General features: G+C 38.5%; 1 protein-coding gene across 1 annotated transcript in view; it reads right to left on the reverse strand.

Moving 5' to 3' along the window:
* The window catches only part of SLC27A6 (solute carrier family 27 member 6), a 72,329-nt gene that overhangs the window by 33,257 nt on the left and 19,631 nt on the right, over positions 1-19,441 (reverse strand). Inside the window, exons 3-4 of the mRNA XM_004008652.5 lie at positions 10,854-11,012; positions 9,451-9,575 (exon numbers count right to left, since the gene is read on the reverse strand). Coding sequence (XP_004008701.1) covers positions 9,451-9,575; positions 10,854-11,012 — 284 coding nt within the window. The remainder of the gene's footprint in view (positions 1-9,450; positions 9,576-10,853; positions 11,013-19,441) is intronic.

Below are 19,441 nucleotides of genomic sequence, written 5' to 3' on the forward strand. Positions count from 1 at the left end.
TTTGAGTGTGGGGTCCACGTGAGTTGGGAAGGTGACTTGTACCAGACATAAATATGGGCTGTGGCCAGAGAAGCCCTCTCTGAGGAGGATGTGAATAGCCAGGGAGTGAGACATGCAAATATCTGGCGGAACATTCAAGGGGAGGAACTGAGAGTCCTGGTGCATGGAAGAAAAAGCTAGGAGGCCACTGAGGCTGGGGTGGATGAAACAAGCAGAGTGTGTGTCGGGGGGCGGGTGGGGGGATCCTAGCAGCGCAAGCAGATCCCACAGAGCTGTATGGCCCCATGCTAAGGGGATCTGGATTTTCCTCCAGGAAAACTATCAGAGGGATTTGAATAGTGAAGTAACATAATCTGATTTACATTTTAACAATTATTCCAACTGCTACGTAAGATAAGAATCAGTTAGAAGGGCAAAATGGAATTCAGAAGAGGCCATTTCTGGGATTTTGGGGGAGAAGTTGCGCCAGCGCAGATGAGAGCAGCAGGGCAGTAAGAGGAGGTTTGAGTCTGGATATATTTAAACGTTGAAACTGCAGGATGTGCTCATGGAGGTGTGAGAAAAAGAGAGGCTGCAAGGAAGATTAGTGACGGGACTACAGATACACGTTTAAGAGTTGAGTTGTAGATGGTATTTACAGCTGGGAACATGTCCAGAGACAGAGAGAAGGGAAAGGCTTGACTGAGAGTTCTGGACATGCTAACATTTAGAGGTCAGGAAGACTGAGGAAGATCTCAGCAATAGAGCCAATGTAAAGCTATAAACTGGCTGGTTCAGCTATTCCTGAACTTGGTTTATATGAGTCTAATATAGAGATAGGGGCTGATAGATGCAATTGCAAACCCGTCAAGCTGGAGACTGGAACAACTTTGGCACATTTGTTACAATAACAAAAACATCTCATAAGGCCTCTTTGGAGAAGGCTATCTCCTCTTCCAGGAGACCCATCATTATGGCCCATCTGTCTCCATTTGTACTTCAATATCTAGCTCATTAATACTTATGTCAGCTTTGGATGTAATTGTTATTATACTACTGTAGATGAAAAAAACTGGTGTGGGGGCTGCTCAGAGAAGCTGAACAATTCGTCCATGATCACAGAGCTTGTAAGATAGGGAAGACAGGCTTGAATGTGAAGCTCCAACTCCAAGGTGCAAAGAAATTAAATGATTTGCCTGATGCCACATGATGAATTAATGGAAAAGATGGACTTAGAACTCTCTTTTTTATTTAAATTCATTGTCTTTCTTTCATTGGGAATAAAATCATCTGCTGGAAAATTCAGGATGCTAATAATTTGCTAAAGAATCTTGTATTTTCTGGTACGCCTTACTAGAAAGGCAGAGATCCACCATTTCCGACCTTGACTTCATATGTCCATAGCACGGACATTAGAAAAGGATTATTAAATGAAGAGGCAATGTGGAAAATAGCAAATAAATAGTAAAATAAATAATCTTGAATATAAATGTTAAAATGTTAAATCAATATGGAAGGTAGGAAAACCTAACTAATACACCATGTTTATAGTAACAGCAGGATATAACCCAAGAGGAAACAGGTATAATATTTTCAGGGTTTCCGATTTTGTATTTTTATTTCTAATGTTTTTGTGTGACAAGTGCAATATAAACCTGTTAACATTTTAACATTAGTAAAGCTTTATTTTAAAATAATCATGATCTAAATTGATTTTTGCAATCAATGTTGCATGGTTTTTATTATTCAAAGGCCAAATATTTTTTAACACTACAAAATTACTCTAATTTTATAATGACATTCATGGAAAATATTACCACATTCTGCTTAAAAATAATATCCTTCCATTTGTGTTTGGCTTATCACTTCATGTTTTTTCACATATATCTCATAACTGGATGATTAGAATCAATGGCCAAATTAGGAGAGGTAGGTACTGTTATCTATTTTATATTGGGTTAGCCAAAAAGTTCATTCAGGTTTTTCCATAAGATGTTACAGAAAAACATGAATTAACTTTTGACTACACTAAAGCCTTTGACTGTGTGGATCACAATAAACTGTGGGAAAGTCTTAAAGAGATGGGGATACCAGATGACCTTACTTGCCTCCTGCAAAACCTTAATGCAGGTCAAGAAGCAACAGTTAGAAACCGGACGTGGAATGACAGACTAATTGCAAATTGGGAAAGGAGTAAATCGAGGCTGTATATTGCCATCCTACTTATTTAACTTATATACAGAGTACATCATGTAATGGCGGGTTGGATAAAGCACAAGCTGGAATCAAGATTGCTAGGAGAAATATCAATAACCTCAGATATGCAGATGACACCACCCTTATGGCAGAAAGCAAAGAGGAATTAAAGAAATCCTTGATGAAGGTGAAAGAGGAGAGTGAAAAAACTGGCTTAAAACTCAACATTCAAAAAATGAAAATCATGGCATCTGGTCCCATCACTCCACGGCAAATAGGTGGGGAAACAATGGAAAGAGTGACAGACTTTCCTTTCTTGGGCTCCAAAATCACTGCAGATGGTGACTGAAGCCATGGAATTAAAAGACACTTGTTCCCTGGAAAAAAAGCAATGACAAACCTAGACAGCATATTAAAATGCAGAGACATTACTTTGCCAACAAAGGTCTGTTGGCAAAAGTCAAAGCTTTGGATTTTCCCAAGTAGTCATGTATGGATGTGGACCATAAAGAAGGCTGAGCACTGAAAAATTGATGCCTTTGAACTGTGGTGCTGGAGAAGTCACTTAGGAGTCCCTTGGACAGCAAGGAGATCAAAATAGTCAGTCCCAAAGGATATCAACCCTGAATATTCATTGGAAGTTCTGATGCTGAAGCTGAAGCTCCAATACTTTGGCCACCTGATGTGAAGAGCTGACTCATTGGGAAAAACCCTGATGCTGGGAAAGACTGAAGGCAGGAAGAGAAGGGGATGAAAGCGGATGAGATGGTTGGATGGCATCACTGACTCAGTGGACGTGAGTCTGAGAAAACTCAGGGAGATTGTGAAGAACAGGGAAGCCTGGTATGCTGCAGTCCATGCGGTCACAAAGAGTCAGACATTACTGAGCAATTGAACAACAACAAATATAAAGACAGGACCTGTGGCTCCAAGAGAAGAGACCAGTAGAGAGTCACATAATAAAAGCTTGAACTGAGCCTGTGTCTTTTGATTCCACAGCCAACACACTACCTGATGGCTTTCCATATAAAGCAAATTTGTGGGGAAATCTAGTAAAAAAGGATATACGTATTCTAGTGGAAGTAACAGCAGGAAAGGTTTCAGCAGATAGACAGAAAAAGATATGTATGCTTTATATGTACCACTACCCAGGAACTATGAATCACTAAGTATTAAAAATACATTTATAAAATGTCTTTAATATGTACACAGTTCTAAAACTTGCCAAAACATGAATTCCCTTCTAATTCTACCAACATTTAGGTTGCTAATAGCTATTTTTTAAATATTAGTCCCTCATATTTCTATGTTTATAGTTTCTCAGCAGAAAAGAAAGTTCTGGTTCCTTGCCAACTTTTCTAAAGCTTTCATATTTAGTATGAAGATAGTAAACACATCTCTGATTTATTAAAGAAAAACTGGGTTTTAAAAGAGAGCTGATTTTCTCAACCATGTAAAAATATGCTTCAAATATCTGAGGAAAAGAAAAAATTTAAAAAGTGCTAAATATTTTTAAACAACTAGGTCTTGGAGATAAAATCAATTATTCTGAGTGCTGTCAAGAAGACAATGGCAATGAAACTAAATCAGAACATCTTGATAACAACTAAAATTCACATTAATTTTAAAGTGTCATTCTTTGGAAGTTACTACATGGGATGAGCAAAGTTTCCAGAGCTTAATGCTTTGAGAAACTACATCTTTCACAAGATGTGAAATGGGAAAAACCTAACAGTGAAACACTTGAAGTTATACAGAGACTCAGAAAATGAAAACACAATAAAAGAACAAATGCTTTAAAAATATTCATTTTTCAATTAGAAAAGAAAAAATGGTAACGCCCTGAATCAGGGACAAGGTGATGCCAATGAAAGCCTGTAAGTGTCTTCAGACCCGTTAAAAACATAACTGATACAACAAATATACAAGTTCAAGAGATTTAGGTTAAGCCAGCATCATTTTGTTACTGAGTGGGAAAGAATCTGCCCACTAATGCATGAGAGGGGGGTTTGAACCCTGGGTTGGGAAGATCCCCTGGAGAAGAAAATGGCAACCCACCTATGAATTCTTGCCTGGAGAACCCCTTGGGCAACAAAGCCTGGCGTGCTACAGTCCATAGGGTTGCAAAAGAGTAGGAAAGGACTTCGGGATTAAACCACAAAAATTGGAATTTTATTCTCTAGTACTAGTGAATTGTCTTTATCCTTACATCTTATCTAAATAGGACACAGTGGAAGTGTTAGTTGCTTGGTTGCGTTTGACTCTTTGCGACACTATGGACTGTAGCATGCCAGGCTTCTCTGTCCATGGAAGGAAACCTCTGAAAGCTTGAAAGAAATGATGGATTCTCTTTGGAGAAAGTAAAGCAGGTTCCCTTTCATAATGAAGTCTTAAAAAAATCTCACATCATCAATGTCAACATTTTCATTTTGCTACCTTCAAAAAAACACAGCAAACACTTAGGGGTTCACTTCAGGACTGTCTAAACATTACCAATGAAAGCTTAGTATAATCCATATGGAATTGAATGAAGAATATTTAATATTTAATGAAAAATATTCAACTAATATTTATCAAATATGTTTAAAAATGTCTCTCTTCATGATGAGAGTTGAGCATAAACTATTTTGTCAAAGTTTTAATATTATCAAAGTTTAATACTCAACATTAATATTCACTATAATATTCAGAATCATCAGTATATTTTCTAGTTCCCAATAAATTTCTTAAATTGTAAGAAAATAATATAAGGGAAATAGGATATAATTAATAGAAAACATATATAAAAATGTACATATACTAAAGAAAATAAGCTATGCTTTGAGAATGTCAAAATGTGGGTGTTCTACATTGAGAGCTATAGACAAACTACATAGTGTAAATGATAAGCTATAATGTTAACTTGAAAAAGAGGCATCATACATATGCATCATAACACAGGGCTTTGCTAATTAGGCCCCACTCCCTGTACATTTTGGGCTCCAGAGTCCTGCATTCAACTGCCTATTTTACTACTTAAACCGGATGTCTAACACACCAAACTTAACACGTCCAAAAGATATTTAATTTTCACTTCTTGAATCTCAGTTTTCCTTATCTCGACAAATAGTTCACAATTCACCTAGACATTTGAACTGCAATCCTGGGGCTGACTCTTCCTTTATTCTATCCATTTCTTCACTCTCCCTGTTCCTGAACTAACAGGAATCTTATTATCTTGTTATCTTTCCTTCAAAATGGATTCCCGAATTGGTATATTTTCCAGTTTACCTTCATCTTTTCACAAATACTCCGAAGGGTACAAAATCCAAATGTCACCTCCAGGATCTACTGAGCCTCGTAAGATCTGGTCCATGGATGGCCCAGCCACAGTTTGCATCTCATTAAACACTCAGTGGTGTGTCTTCTGTGGGCTGCGTTGTTTTCAGTTTATTCCATCGTGACTGCAGTCCCCTAGCTTTGCCTTGGTGGCATCCCACCCACACCATCATGATTCCTCAGCTCACAGGTCACCATGTCAGTGAAGCCTTCCCTGAATGCTCAATCTAATCAGCAATCCCTCACCACTCATTGGTCTCCATCACCTCAAAAGGTTTTGTTTCTTCGTAATATTTATCATTATCTGTAATCACTTTTGTAATACTGGAGTGGGTTGCCATTTCCTCCTCCAAGGGATCTTCCTGACCCAGGGATTGAACCTGAGTGTCTCTCGTGTCTCTTGCATTGGCAGGCAGATTCTTTACCTTGTGCCACCTGAGAAGCCCCAATATTAAGAAAATATACTGCTAGATCTATGATATAATGTATGATGGCCTTCAGTAATGTAGAAAGTATGTAAGATTGGAAGAAGGGGAAAGAGCTGCTTTTCTAGTCTCAGGGGAAGAGGATAATTCCCTAACACTCCCTAACTAAGAGGAGCGAGTACCTCAGATCATTTTTTTTGGATTTTCTTTAAGGACAGTGCTGCTGCCAGAAGTTTGAGGCACATCCAAATGTTTATGCCAAAGGAGATTTTGTAACTGAAGTTTTTAAAAAGAGAAAAATGATGGGGTTGAGTCGGGGGGTGGATAAGTGCTTCCAGCTAGGGACAGTCAACTCCAAGAGGTTTTTATGCAACTACATACAAACACTCAACTCAGACTGTGGCTTCTGCCTTCAGGTAAATGTCCAGAATATATTACTTAACCTGATGGACAACAGCTCTAGATATAGAGAATATGTGGTTTTGCTTTCTTTTAAATATGTCTATTAAATATCTTCGGGGCTTAAAACCATGTCTCATGAGACATGCAATTTACTTTCTTTGAGGGTGTGTGGACTGTGTCACTTGTTAGCTCTATGGCCCTACTTGAACCCGCTGCTATGTTGGCTGCACAGCACACACTGCCACATCCTTTCAAGGGAAGTTCATTGAAAGGAATGAACATTGGACAGCAAGAGAACAAGATCCCCTTGAAAGGATAAGATGTCATAACAAAACGACTTTCTTCATTCCCCAATCTTTAATGCCAAGAACTGTTTGTACTCTTTCTGTGAGAAATCAACAAAGAAGATTAGGTAATACAAAGTATCTCTGTTCAAAAAAGATCATTATGTTTTCCTTTTGGCAAATATGTTTATTTCCCTCTCTCCTCATCAACTTGTCTTTAGGTAAGTGCTTAGAGATTATTTCACAAACACATGTCTTTCCTCAAAGAACTTTAAGAATTAAAATACTTAATTAACTAAAAGCAACCAGGAGTTCTGCTCTCAGTTCAGTTCTCTCAAATTTTCTTCAGCTACAGTATTTCTCCCAAATCAGCGCAGTACAAGTTTAGAGAAAAGAATATTTCACCTCACTTAAAAACGTCAAAGGAAAACATCTTGAAAAAAGGCTTATAGCAAATATAACAAACTATTAATTAATGTATTATATGAAACAGGAGCTCAAATGAATAAGATAAAACATGTGCCAAAGAGATAAGTAAAAGAGGTATTTTAAAAGGGAATTACAATTTAAAAACTACCCCACCTTGCCAGTAATCTTAACAAAGAAATTAAAAACATGTTAGCTTCTAGTTTATAAAATTAGAAATAAAATTAGAACTCTTTTCCTCATTTTTTAAAAAAAGAAACAATATTCTTTGTTCGAACAATATTACTACAAAGCCCAAGCAAGTTGGGTTTCATCCACTATATCTGAAAGAGTGAGCCAGGGATACTGGTCTTTTCTCCCTGTTCTCCATCCTACAGGGACTTTTGAAGAAACTTACAAAGCATAACGTATTTTCAGCGCTACCCACATAAATCAAATGTAAGCGTTACTAACAACAACAATGACAAAAACAACTAGTGTCTAGTTTTCTGTGAAGGACACTGGAAGACCGTTATTTTTAATACCACTCAGTATCAATAAGAGACTGTGCAGGGGGCATAGTCCAAATTGTCAATGAGATTCTAAATCACATCTATCACTCTGAACAGCAATCTGGAAACATGACATAAAACTCACCAAAACGTCCATGTTCTTTGACTACTTTCACTTCTGAGGCCCTACATTGACTATATTCCACGAAGACACTAAATATAGCATCATTTAAGATGGTAAAACTTATAGAAAAAAATTAATGAATATATCCAACCATTTAATAATGACTTACAGAGCAAATGATCTTGCAAAAGTTCATGTTGCTAATAAAGGATGAGAGGAAATAGGAATGGCTGGGGCCATGCCTAGAAAGGCTATGAAGAAGTTTGTTAGACTACCTGCACTGAAAAAGCCTTTCATTTTACTAGAGGGCATTTAATTCCTCAAATAGTTCAGGTATCACATCATCAAAAAATACAATAAAATCTGTAAGCAGAAATAAATCAGTCTGTACCCCTATAATTATTCTACTGGGAATCTTCAGGTAAGACCACAATTCTGACATTGGCAAACTCTCCTAGAGAAGAATAAAAGTCAAAAAGCTGAAACACTTTCAAGAGACTCCTTGTCTAAGCTATGAATGTGGGGAATCCATAGGGATTTGGACCCCTTTGGATTTGGTCATTTGCACTCTTGACCAAACAAAAGGGTAGGATGGCCTCTCCCACAGAAGGCAGGTCAGGAGTCAGATGGGAGATCTCATGATGGTGAACTCCAAGCTTAAAATGACAAGCATTTTGTAAATAAGATTCTCCAGTTTCAGATTCTTCTCTGTGTTATCTCTCCTGTGTAATTCCATATCTTTAATACAGTCTTATTTAAATGCCTCCAGTCTAGCCTCAGCTGTGCTGTGGGTAAGGAAGGATTACATGTCCATATTCTAGCTGCCAGAGAAGGCATTCCAGTGCACCATCCATGCCTTAAACCAGGGTGAAGATGGGAAAAGGTAATGAGTGAGAGATGTCTTAGAAAACATGTTTCTCTCAAAGGTCAAGGGCAGGTTATCAGTCAGGCTCTGCTGCTCCACCTTGCATAGGGAGGCATCCTCTATTAGCACCCTTCAGGGGGCTGGTGTAGATTTGATTACAGACAGAGTCCCTTCTTTGTAGCCTCAAGTATGTTTAGACCATCAGATAGCTAAAAAAAAAAAGCATCTTGAAATACAAATGAGACCAGGAAAAGGATGATAACTCCTGAAGGCAAAAAAGCAAACCAACTAATATAAAGACAGCCTTCAGGCTTACGCAACTGTCCCTATCTGTCTGTTTCAGAAGGGGTGATTTATCAAAAGGTCGTGAAAATGACCACCTTAGCTGGAAGATAAGTGCAAAGTACAAAGCAACATTTCTTTTTAAGTCTACAGCAAAACCAAACCAAAAAAAAAAAAATATTCTAATGTAATCACTTGTTCAAAAGAAAAAAAAATAGAAAAACAAGTATAATCAGTGTCATTAGTTATTGTGTTTTTTTTTAAAAGACCAACATTTTAAAAGATGATCTAATTCAACCCTTGGAATAACTGCTCTCTGTAAACAGAAAGTAATTTCATAACCAGATGCATGCTATGTTTACAGAAATTTTTTTGTTGTTTACAGAAATTTTAATCTGTATAAGCATGAAATAGACCGGATTGTGAGTCTCTCTTCCCTTGCCTCAATAAAAAGCACATTAGTACATTCCTAAATAGCTCCTCTTTTATTTTCTTTGATTGTTTCATATTTATTTTATTTTGGAGTTTTGCATTTATCCTTGTAAGTCAGTTAAAGTATGTTCTGGAAAAAAAATGGAGTATAAGCAAACAAAAATTATTATCTCTCAATGCCTTCTTTCTGGAATTACTTTTTCTCTCTGGCAAAGATTACTCTTACCTTAGGTTGTTTGCAAAGGTAGCGACAAAGTTCTCCAATGTACTGAAACACAGTCACATTATACTTTCTGCAGTCATTCCAAAACTGGCTTGCTGAGAATTTCTTCCTTAACACACAAGTGGCACCTATGAGAAAAGGCATAAAAAAGCACAAGGGAAAAAATTCAAGGGCAGAATTAACATAAAACACAAATGATGTTGCTCTGTCCAGAAGAGTTTTGCTCACTTTCAAGGCTTTATAATCTATCAGTGGCCATTTATGTCAAGTTCATTTGAAAACATTAATTTTACAGTCCAATAAATCTTTTAAAAATATTCATGCTGTAATTCTATATTTGACTGTAGATACACTTCTTACAATACATGGGATGAAAGAAGTAGTCAAAATAAACAGGACAATTATAAGTAGTAGAGAATGAATATAGATAAGGGCCATCCTTCTTCACAGAGACCAAGAATATTCACTTACTTTTGACCTCGTATATATACATAGTATTTATCTTTAAAAATTTTAAAGCAGCCTCATATATTTTGAGGTTGGGTTAGCAAGGCAGAATTAGTAAGAAAACACCAACAAAAAGGTTCATTGATGACTGCAGAGCCTAATTTTAACAACTTAATTTTAATAACAATTTTAAGTCATATGAATATGTTCCGAGGAAAATGCTAATGTCTCGACCTTCATCTTTATTTACTGTAGACATTTATCACATTCTAAACATACCATTCTACAAAATTACTTTATAGTATTTTAGATAGATATATATATAAATCTTGGTGAGTGATCTCTTAATATTATTTCTGAGTGAGCTAGTAACAGACACATAATCTCAGCACGATTATCAATGAAATCTACTGAGTTGTCATTTCCACCAAATGACTTCTTGGGTATCTGGAATTCAATGTTTGCAAAGATAGCCTCAATAACTCCTCCTCTGCACTTACCTTTACAATGTGAATTTGACACCCTTTCTTTCAAGAAGTGGGGTCTATTTCCCCATTCGTCAAATCTTGATCCTGAGCTGTCTTGTGACTTGCTTTGAACAGCAAAATGCAGATAAAATGATCCATGTGACTTCCAAAGCTAAGATTTAAGAAATACTAGGCTTCTGATTGGGAAAGCTCCTACCTCCACTTAAGGAGGCAGGGCTTGGCCACTAAACAGTGAGTGATCACATGGAGAAGGAAATGCTGTCAACATCCAGTTCCAACCACAAGGCTAAATTCCCACAGCACTGCTCTTTCCAATGAGTGATGAAGCTGTGTCCTTTTAGTAAACGTTTTATAGTTGAATAACATGTGCACAATTACTCTGAATTCTACCAATAGCATTTCAAACTTTAATGAAGACAAGTTCTAATTAGACATTGTGAAAACTTTTTCAAACACACAATAAAAGCATACCTAATTCAATACATCCACCAATCCCGAGAAGAGATGCTGCACTATGATACAGAGGAAGAGTCATATAAATGATGTCATCAGAAGTACAACCAAAAGCCCATAATCCAATAGAACTGTTTATAGCTACCAGATGACAAATCATAGCTGCTTTTGGTAGACCTAGAAGAAAAGGAAAAAGAAAATGTAACAGAAAAGATACTGTGTTGGTATCAACTACAACAGCAACTGAGACAAAAAGACATCAAAATAGTCTATATGCTTGATAAAAGGGGCCATACAAATGCCAGCTATGACTTAAGTTAATCTCTAGAATCTTGGATCAACCCAGAGGATTAAAACTATAAAATTATATAAGACTTTGAAAACTCAGCTCAGTTCAGTCGCTCAGTCGAGTCCACCTCATTGTGACCCCATGAACTGCAGCATGCCAGGCCTCCCTATCGACCACCAACTCCCGGAATTCACTCGAACTCACATCCATCGAGTCGGTGATGCCATCCAGCCATCTCATCTTCTGTCATCCACTTCTCCTCCTGCCTTCAATCCCTCCCAGCTGCAGGGTCTTTTCCAATGAGTCAACTCTTCACATGAGGTGGCCAAAGTATTGGAGTTTCAGCTTTAGCGTCAGTCCTTCCAATGAACATCCAGGACTGATCTCCTTTAGAATGGACTGGTTGGATCTCCTTGCAGTCCAAGGGACTCTCAAGAGTCTTCCCCAACACCACAGTTCAAAAGTACCAGTTCTTCGGCACTCAGCTTTCTTCACAGGCCAACTCTCACATGACCATACATGACCACTGGAAAAAACCATAGCCTTGACTAGATGGTCCTTGGTTGGCAAAGTAATGTCTCTGCTTTTCAATGTGCTATCTAGGTTGGTCATAACTTTCCTTCCAAGGAGTAAACATCTTTTAATTTCATGGCTGCAGTCACCATCTGCAGTGATTTTGGAGCCCCCAGAAATAAAGTCTGACACTGTTTCCACTGTTTCCCCATCTATTTCCCATGATGTGATGGGACCAGATGCCATGATCTTCATTTTCTGACTGTTGAGTTTTAAGCCAACTTTTTCACTCTCCTCTTTCACTTTCATCAAGAGGCTTTTAGTTCCTCTTCACTTTCTGCCATAAGGGTGGTATCCTCTGCATATCTGAGGTGATTGATAGTTTTCCTGGCAATCTTGATTACAGCCTGTGCTTCTTCCAGCCCAGCATTTCTCATGATGTACTCTGCATATAAGTTAAATAAGCAGGGTGACAATATACAGCCTTGACATACTCCTTTTCCTATTTGGAACCAGTCTGTTGTTCCATGTCCAGTTCTAACTGTTGCTTCCTGACCTGCATACAGGTTTCTCAAGAGGCAGGTTAGGTGGTCTGGTATGCCCATCTCTTTCAGAACTTTCCAGTTTATTGTGATCCACACAAAGGCTTTGGCATAGTCAAGAAAACAGAAATAGATGTTTTTCTGGAACTCTCTTGCTTTTTCGATGATCCAGCAGATGCTGGCAATTTGATCTCTGGTTCCTCTGCCTTTTCTAAAACCAGCTTGAACATCAGGAAGTTCACGGTTCATGTATTGCTGAAGCCTGGCTTAGAGAATTTTGAGCATTACTTTACCAGCGTGTGAGATGAGTGCAATTGTATAGTAGTTTGAGCATTCTTTGGCATTGCCTTTCTTTGGAATTGGAATGAAAACTGACCTTTTCCAGTCCTGTGGCCACTGCTGACTTTTCCAAATTTGCTGGCCTATTGAGTGCAGCACTTTCACAGCATCATCTTTCAGGATTTGAAACAGCTCAATTGGAATTCCATCACCTCCACTAGCTTTGTTCATAGTGATGCTTTCTTAGCCCACTTGATTTCACATTCCAGGATGTCTGGCTCTAGGGGAGTGATCACACCATCATGATTATCTGGGTTGTAAAGATCTTTTTTGTATAGTTCTTCTGTGTATTCTTGCCACCTCTTCTTAATATCTTCTGCTTCTGTTAGGTCCATACCATTTCTGTCCTTTATCGAGCCCATCTTTGCATGAAATGTTCCCTTGGTATCTCTAGTTTTCTTGAAGAGATCTCTAGTCTTTCCCATTCTGTTGTTTTCCTCTATTTCTCTGCATTGATCACTGAGGAAGGCTTTCTTATCTCTCCTTGCTATTCTTTGGAACTGTGCACTCAGATGCTTATATCTTTCCTTTTCTCCTCTGCTTTTCACTTCTCTTCTTTTCACAGCTATTTGTAAGGCCTCCACAGACAGCCATTTTGCTTTTTTGCATTTCTTTTATCTAGGAAGCTTCAAAGAGCCATATTTGCTAGAAAAATGCCCCAAATACACAGTTTTCTCTCTGGTTTGACCTATTTACTGAATAAAACTAAAGTTGTCATGGGATTTTTAGTGAGAGCAGCACATGTGACTGCAAACCCCAGTCTACAGTGACTTCCGGACACTCTTCCAGAGTGAGCTTCATGTCTGCCTTGTTTCTGCACCTGCTTCAACATTTTCTGACAGCCTTTGTGCTTCAGTTTCATCAACTGGAAGAGACTTGATCTCATACACGAAATTGGCATGGTCTTGCCTACAATCCTAAGTAAAATTCATTTATTATGTTTTTTCAAAAGAAATTTCTGTGGCTCTTTCTGATAGCTAGGCGTCTCACAGCCTGAAAGAGTTTCTTGTCCTCCACATGGATAGAGGATCCCTCCAAAATTTCTTGTCAAAGCCATTATAAAGATTTTGAGTGAGACTAGCATCCTTGATTCTTGAGACTGTCATTGCTTTTCTCGTCTTCATCCAGAGAATCTAATATTTATTCATTTTCTGCCTCTGAGAAGTTCCTACTTGCTGTTCTTCAGTTACCACATTCCCTACTTTCCATATTGTTCCTGATCTCATGGCAGCCCAGCTTTAAAAATAATTTTTCAGTTGAAAGTGTGTCAAAAAATAAGGATGCTTTATCTAGCTATTTTTCACCTGTGTGGTTATGTCACTCCTGTAATGCGCTTTAGTAGCAAACAAATTACTCATGTTTTGGTTCTTTATTTGGTTAGTTTTAAGTGAATAATGATCTCATTAACTTATTATAAAAGTTATTATAAATTATTTAAGGTACTCAGATGTTTTGATAAAGGAGACAACAGGAGCTTATCTAACAATGAAAATGATCAAAGGTTCATGCAGCTTAAAGTTTAAAAAAAAAAAACCAACAGAATAAATGAAGCTTGTTAAAACTGGAACTTAGAGTCTCTCTTGAAAGAGTTGGTTTATTAACATAGTAAAGCCTTTGCGGGGCCCAACTGTGCAAAAATGTTACTGCTTTTTTCAACAGTGTTTCTCAAACTCCTGTGGTCATAAAGCACCTCTTCAAGTTTAATTTTTTTTCTTTGTAGACATGAAGGGATATGTGTGGCACAAGCTTGGAAAAATGCTACCTTAGATGGTCTCTGAAATCCTCTGCTTTTCTAACCTTCTTTGGATCCCTAGCATTAAAACTCTCCACACGTCCACAGATGTGGGGAGACCACTGTGATGAGGTCCAGGCATAAAGGTGGGAGTGAGGCTCTGTCCAGTGAATTGGTGATTAGCAGGAAGAAGGAAGAAGAGATGCTATTAAGAGAAAACTAATTTATGGGTAGGGATGAAAAAATCTGGGGAATCTGGGGATGATTTTGGAAATGGGAAAGAATCCCTAAGATTAAGCAGGCAAGACAGAAGGAAATAAACTTAGTGGTGATTGCAACCGGTCCCAGTGCAGCCTGGAAGGCAGTTCCATCTTTTTTCTCCTTCCACTGCTTGCAGGAGTGGCTGACCAGAAGGCTGCTGTTTCCAGGGTTAAAAAGCCTTTCCTGGAGATCTTGAGGCACCTAACGAAACTCAACGAGCCAGCTCAGAAGTAGATACTGACAGACTGAACACATACATAGGCCCTCAAGTCAAAAAAAGAATGGAATTGGAGGTGACAGCTACCCGATTTTAGAAAAGCAGGTGGACAGCTGACACAGCAGACCCAGGAAGATGAGCCTTGAAGAAAGCTGATTTGCTCCCACAAAATCCCAGCAAGGCTCAGAAACTTGGAGACTAGGTACCTCCCAAAGTGGAGTATCAATATGGAACTATAAAGAGGGAGCTAAATGGGAGTTCTGTTTAAGAAGCAATTCCTTTGGTCATAAATAAGGGGAGCCTCTCTTGTTCATTAAGATCTCACAGAATCTCCCAGGTCGAAGACACATGAATGGTATAAAAATTGACCTCAGTCCTTTCCTTACTCAGAGACATTCTAAGTTTATCCCTAGGTCGATGGATATAATATTTTGGTGAGCTTCACAGCAGTAAAATGATTAGGGAAGGTTTGATGTCATCCAAAGGGCTCCCATACAACCTGCTTGATAGGGCCTGTGAGCGGACACTGCTTCCATCATTTTTAACTTTTCTAAGTCTCACTTCTTTACATCACTCCCTAACTTACACCAACACTTACTTCATTATCAACATTATAAGATTTTTTGTTTGAGAAAATCTGTTTGATTCTTATGATAGTAGGCAACACTAATATAAATTCTCATGATCATTACAACTACTATCACTTAATCCAGCTCTGGGTTTCGGGGTGCAAAACATCAGTTTAGAGAGAGAGAGATCAAGGAAGAGAGAGAGAGAGAGAGAGAGATGCTTTTAATAAAAAGCATCAATTCAATCTTTAATGAGGCTCAGTGTGAGACAGGCTGGGCTCTGGGGCCTGTGATCCTTTACTTGGGCTCCCTGTACCTCAAGTGACAGAATAGAAGAAACTATAAGGGACTAAAAATAACTGCATGCATGTACAGTTCAGGCAATTATGAAAACATTCAAAAGGGGCACAAATCAACTGCCATTTCTGAGGTGCCAGGAGCAAAAGGAGGTTACTGTACATGATGCCTATAAACAGCACCTCCAAGGGGGTGGGCAGACCACTTAAGCCACCCCTGCAGCCCCACCCACCAATCCACCTCTACCCTGACCCCATTTTAGGAAGCAGCCTGCCCTCCCTAGTTAGGGAGCCAGCAAGAGTGCTTGTTACTTGTTTTCACTTCTCTGTGCTGTGGCATGAGTCCCAATCAAGCCTTGCCTGAATTCCTCATCCGATCCCTTTCCATTTTCTATTGATTAAAGAGTCCAAGGACCCTAGTCTGTAGCAAATGTGATTTTGCTACATTTTTTGACAGTTTTGTATTTATAAAGCATGACATCTACTGTATGCCCAATTCTGTATGTTGCTTTCTGCTCTATAAGACCCCAAGTTGCTCAAAACTTCAAGCTAAAGAGAGATGATATTTGTGTAACTTATCCTGTATAGGATTATCCACATTCCAAATGTGAAAGAATGTCAATAAATGCTTTTGACATTTTAAAATGTAAAAAATAAAATGAAATTACAGCACCACATTGCTTCCCCCACACCGGTAAAGATCTGATATGTATTCTCTGGAAAAAGATGAGCCTCTGGAAACATCAGGAAGGAGAGAGACTGAACATATCGTGGGAATAAGAGAAAGTGGGCATCCTCCTCCAGCTCCTTTTTTACAGTTTACTAGTTTTCCCTTCAAGATTCTGATCTGAGGAATCTAAAGTACCTAGATGTAAAACTGATAGTCATGAATCTGCCAACAAAATGTCCTGGACACTGAAACTAACCAGCTCTCAATCCCGCTCAGTCACACAGAGCTTCTAGTTAGGATTTTGTTTGTTTTGGTATGTGTGTTTTGGTGGCTAAACTTTAAACATGAGCAGCCAAAGGTCAACCAATATTTGAGGAAATCCTCTAGAGTAAAGAACAGAGGCCACTGTAAAATAAAAGGTAAAAGGACATTAGAGAAAATAGAGACAAGGTAGAGAGGAAAAATTTTTTTTTAAAAGTATTAATATTCTGAGAGGTATGAGACAATGAAGTATCAATAATACAAAAATAACATGCTATAAAATGAGAAATATTCAGAGAACATACAGCTAAAATATAAATCTCTCAAAAAATAAACCAAAAGGTAAGAGAAGGAAAATAGAAGAGATTAGAAAATTAATAACAGTTCAAGGAGGCCAAGCTTTAAAAAGTTAGAGATCCAGAGATAAAAGAATGAACAAACAAACAAAATAATAGAAGGAGAGAATGGGCAGAAAAAAAATAGAAATAAAGAAAAGAACATGCAGTCATCTTTAAAAAAATTTTCAAGTACCTAGAATTGCAAGACATGAGTTTCTAGATTTAAAAGGCTGACAAGTTTACCAGCAAAATGGATAAGTAAGACTAGTCCCAGTACAAATAATCTTGAAATCATAGAATACTGAAGGCTCATGAAATTCTAAAAATTCCTCCGCCTTGCCACCCACCACCCCTGCCCCCGCCAAAAGAAAGAAAAACACCACCAGGTTGACGTAAATGGTATGAAAGCAGAAAAAAGGACCTCTCAATATATATACTGGAAGACAGAAGATAAAAAAGCAATGCCTTCAAACCCCTGTACCAGTATCATTTCTTACCTAGAAATCTATACAAGTGTAAGGGTAGAAAAAAAAAAAGACATTCAGGCATGTGAGAACTTCAACTTACCTACTAACAAGCAGCTGCTAAAAAAAAAAAGTGCAGTGATAAAATGAAAAGTATACAAAGGAAATAAATTTAGAATCTAAGAATCAGGGGATTGGAAAGAAGGTCTGAAGGGAATTCTCAGGGTGATGGTAAGAAATGAACCCAGGACACGTCAAGATTGAAATCATAGGGAGGAAAGCTTTGGGAAAGATGTGATCAAGAAATGACGTATATACACTAATATGTATGAAACAGAAAACTAATGGGAACCTGCTGTATAGCCCAGAGAACTCTACTGAATGCTCTGTGGTGACCTAATGGGAAGGAAATCCAAAAATGAGGGCATATATGTACACGTCTAGCTGATTCATTTCACTGTGTAACAGAAACTAACACAACGTAAAGCAACTATGTTGTTTTTGTTGTTCAGTTGCTCAGTTGTGCCAGACTCTGCAGCCCCATGGACGGCAGCATGCCAGGCCTCCCTGTCCTTCACCATCTCCCAGAGTTTGCCCACGTTCATGCACATTGCATGGGCGATGCCATCCAGTCATCTTATCCTCTGATCCTTCTCCTTCTGCCCTCAGTCTTTCCCAACATCAGGGATTTTTCCAATGAGTTGGCTGTTTGCATCAGAAGACTAAAAGCCTGGAGCTTCAGCTTCAGCATCTGTCCTTCCAACGAATATTCAGGGTTGATTTCCTCTAAGATTGATGGGTTTGATCTTCTTGCTGTCCAAGGAACTCTCAGGAGTCTTCTCTAGCACCACAGTTCTAAGGCATCAATTCTCTGGCATTCTGCCTCCTTTATGGTCCAGCTCTCACAACCATACGTGACCAATGGGAAGACCACAGCCTTGACTACATGAACCTTTGTCAGCAGAGTAATGTCTGCTTCAACACATTGTCTAGGTGTGTCACTGCTTTCCTGCCAAGGAGCAAGTTTCTTTTAATTTCATGGCTGCAGTCACCATCCTCAGTGATTTTAGAGCCCAAGAAGACGAAATCTGTCACTACCTCCACCTTTTCCCCTTCCATTTGTCATGAAGTAAAGGGACCGAAGATGCTTACTCCTTGGAAGGAAAGTTATGACCAACCTAGATAGCATATTAAAAAGCAGAGACATTACTTGGCCAACAAAAGTCCGTCTAGTCAAGGCTATGGTTTTTCCAGTGGTCATGTATGGATATGAGAATTGGACTGTGAAGAAAGCTGAGCGCAGAAGAATTGATGCTTTTGAACTGTGGTGTTGGAGAAGACTCTTGCGAGTCCCTTGGACTGCAAGGAGATCCAACTAGTCCATCCTAAAGGAGACCAGTCCTGGGTGTTCATTGGAAGGACTGATGTTGAAGCTGAAACTCCAGTACTTTGGCCACCTCATGCGAAGAGTTGACTCATTGGAAAAGACTCTGAGGCTGGGAGGGATTGGGGGCAGGAGGAGAAGGGGACGACAGAGGATGAGATGGCTGGATGGCATCACCGACTTGATGCACATGAGTTTCGGTGAACTCCAGGAGATGCTGATGGACAAGGGAGGCCTGGCGTGCTGTGATTTGCAATGAGTCTGACACGACTGAGTGACTGAACTGAACTGAACTGAAAGGGGCTGGATGCCAAGGTTTTAGTTTTTTAATATTTAGTTTTAATCCGGCTTTTTCACTCTCCTCCTTCACCCTCATCAATAGACTTTTTAGTTCCTCTTCACTAAAGAACTAAAGAGGAACTAAAGCAACTCTACCCCAATCAAAACAAAATAGAACAACAGCAACCAAAAGAATATAGGCTTGACAAAATACAGACAAGCTTTTCAATGTCTAAAGGTGAGTTACTTTTTGATAGAAGGATGGGTACAGACTGGTCACAGATATAGAGAAAACTAAGCAAGCAAATGAAAAAACAAATGATCCATTCCAGATTGGGGAGAGTTTTATGTGAAAGAAAATAAATATAATTTTATTACACTATAGAGGACAGCTAGAAATAGTTATGATACTGATAACTATCAAACTGTCAATACTAAGTGATGATATTGAT

Source organism: Ovis aries, chromosome 5 (assembly GCF_016772045.2).
Source record: "Ovis aries strain OAR_USU_Benz2616 breed Rambouillet chromosome 5, ARS-UI_Ramb_v3.0, whole genome shotgun sequence".
Lineage (NCBI taxonomy): Eukaryota > Metazoa > Chordata > Mammalia > Artiodactyla > Bovidae > Ovis > Ovis aries.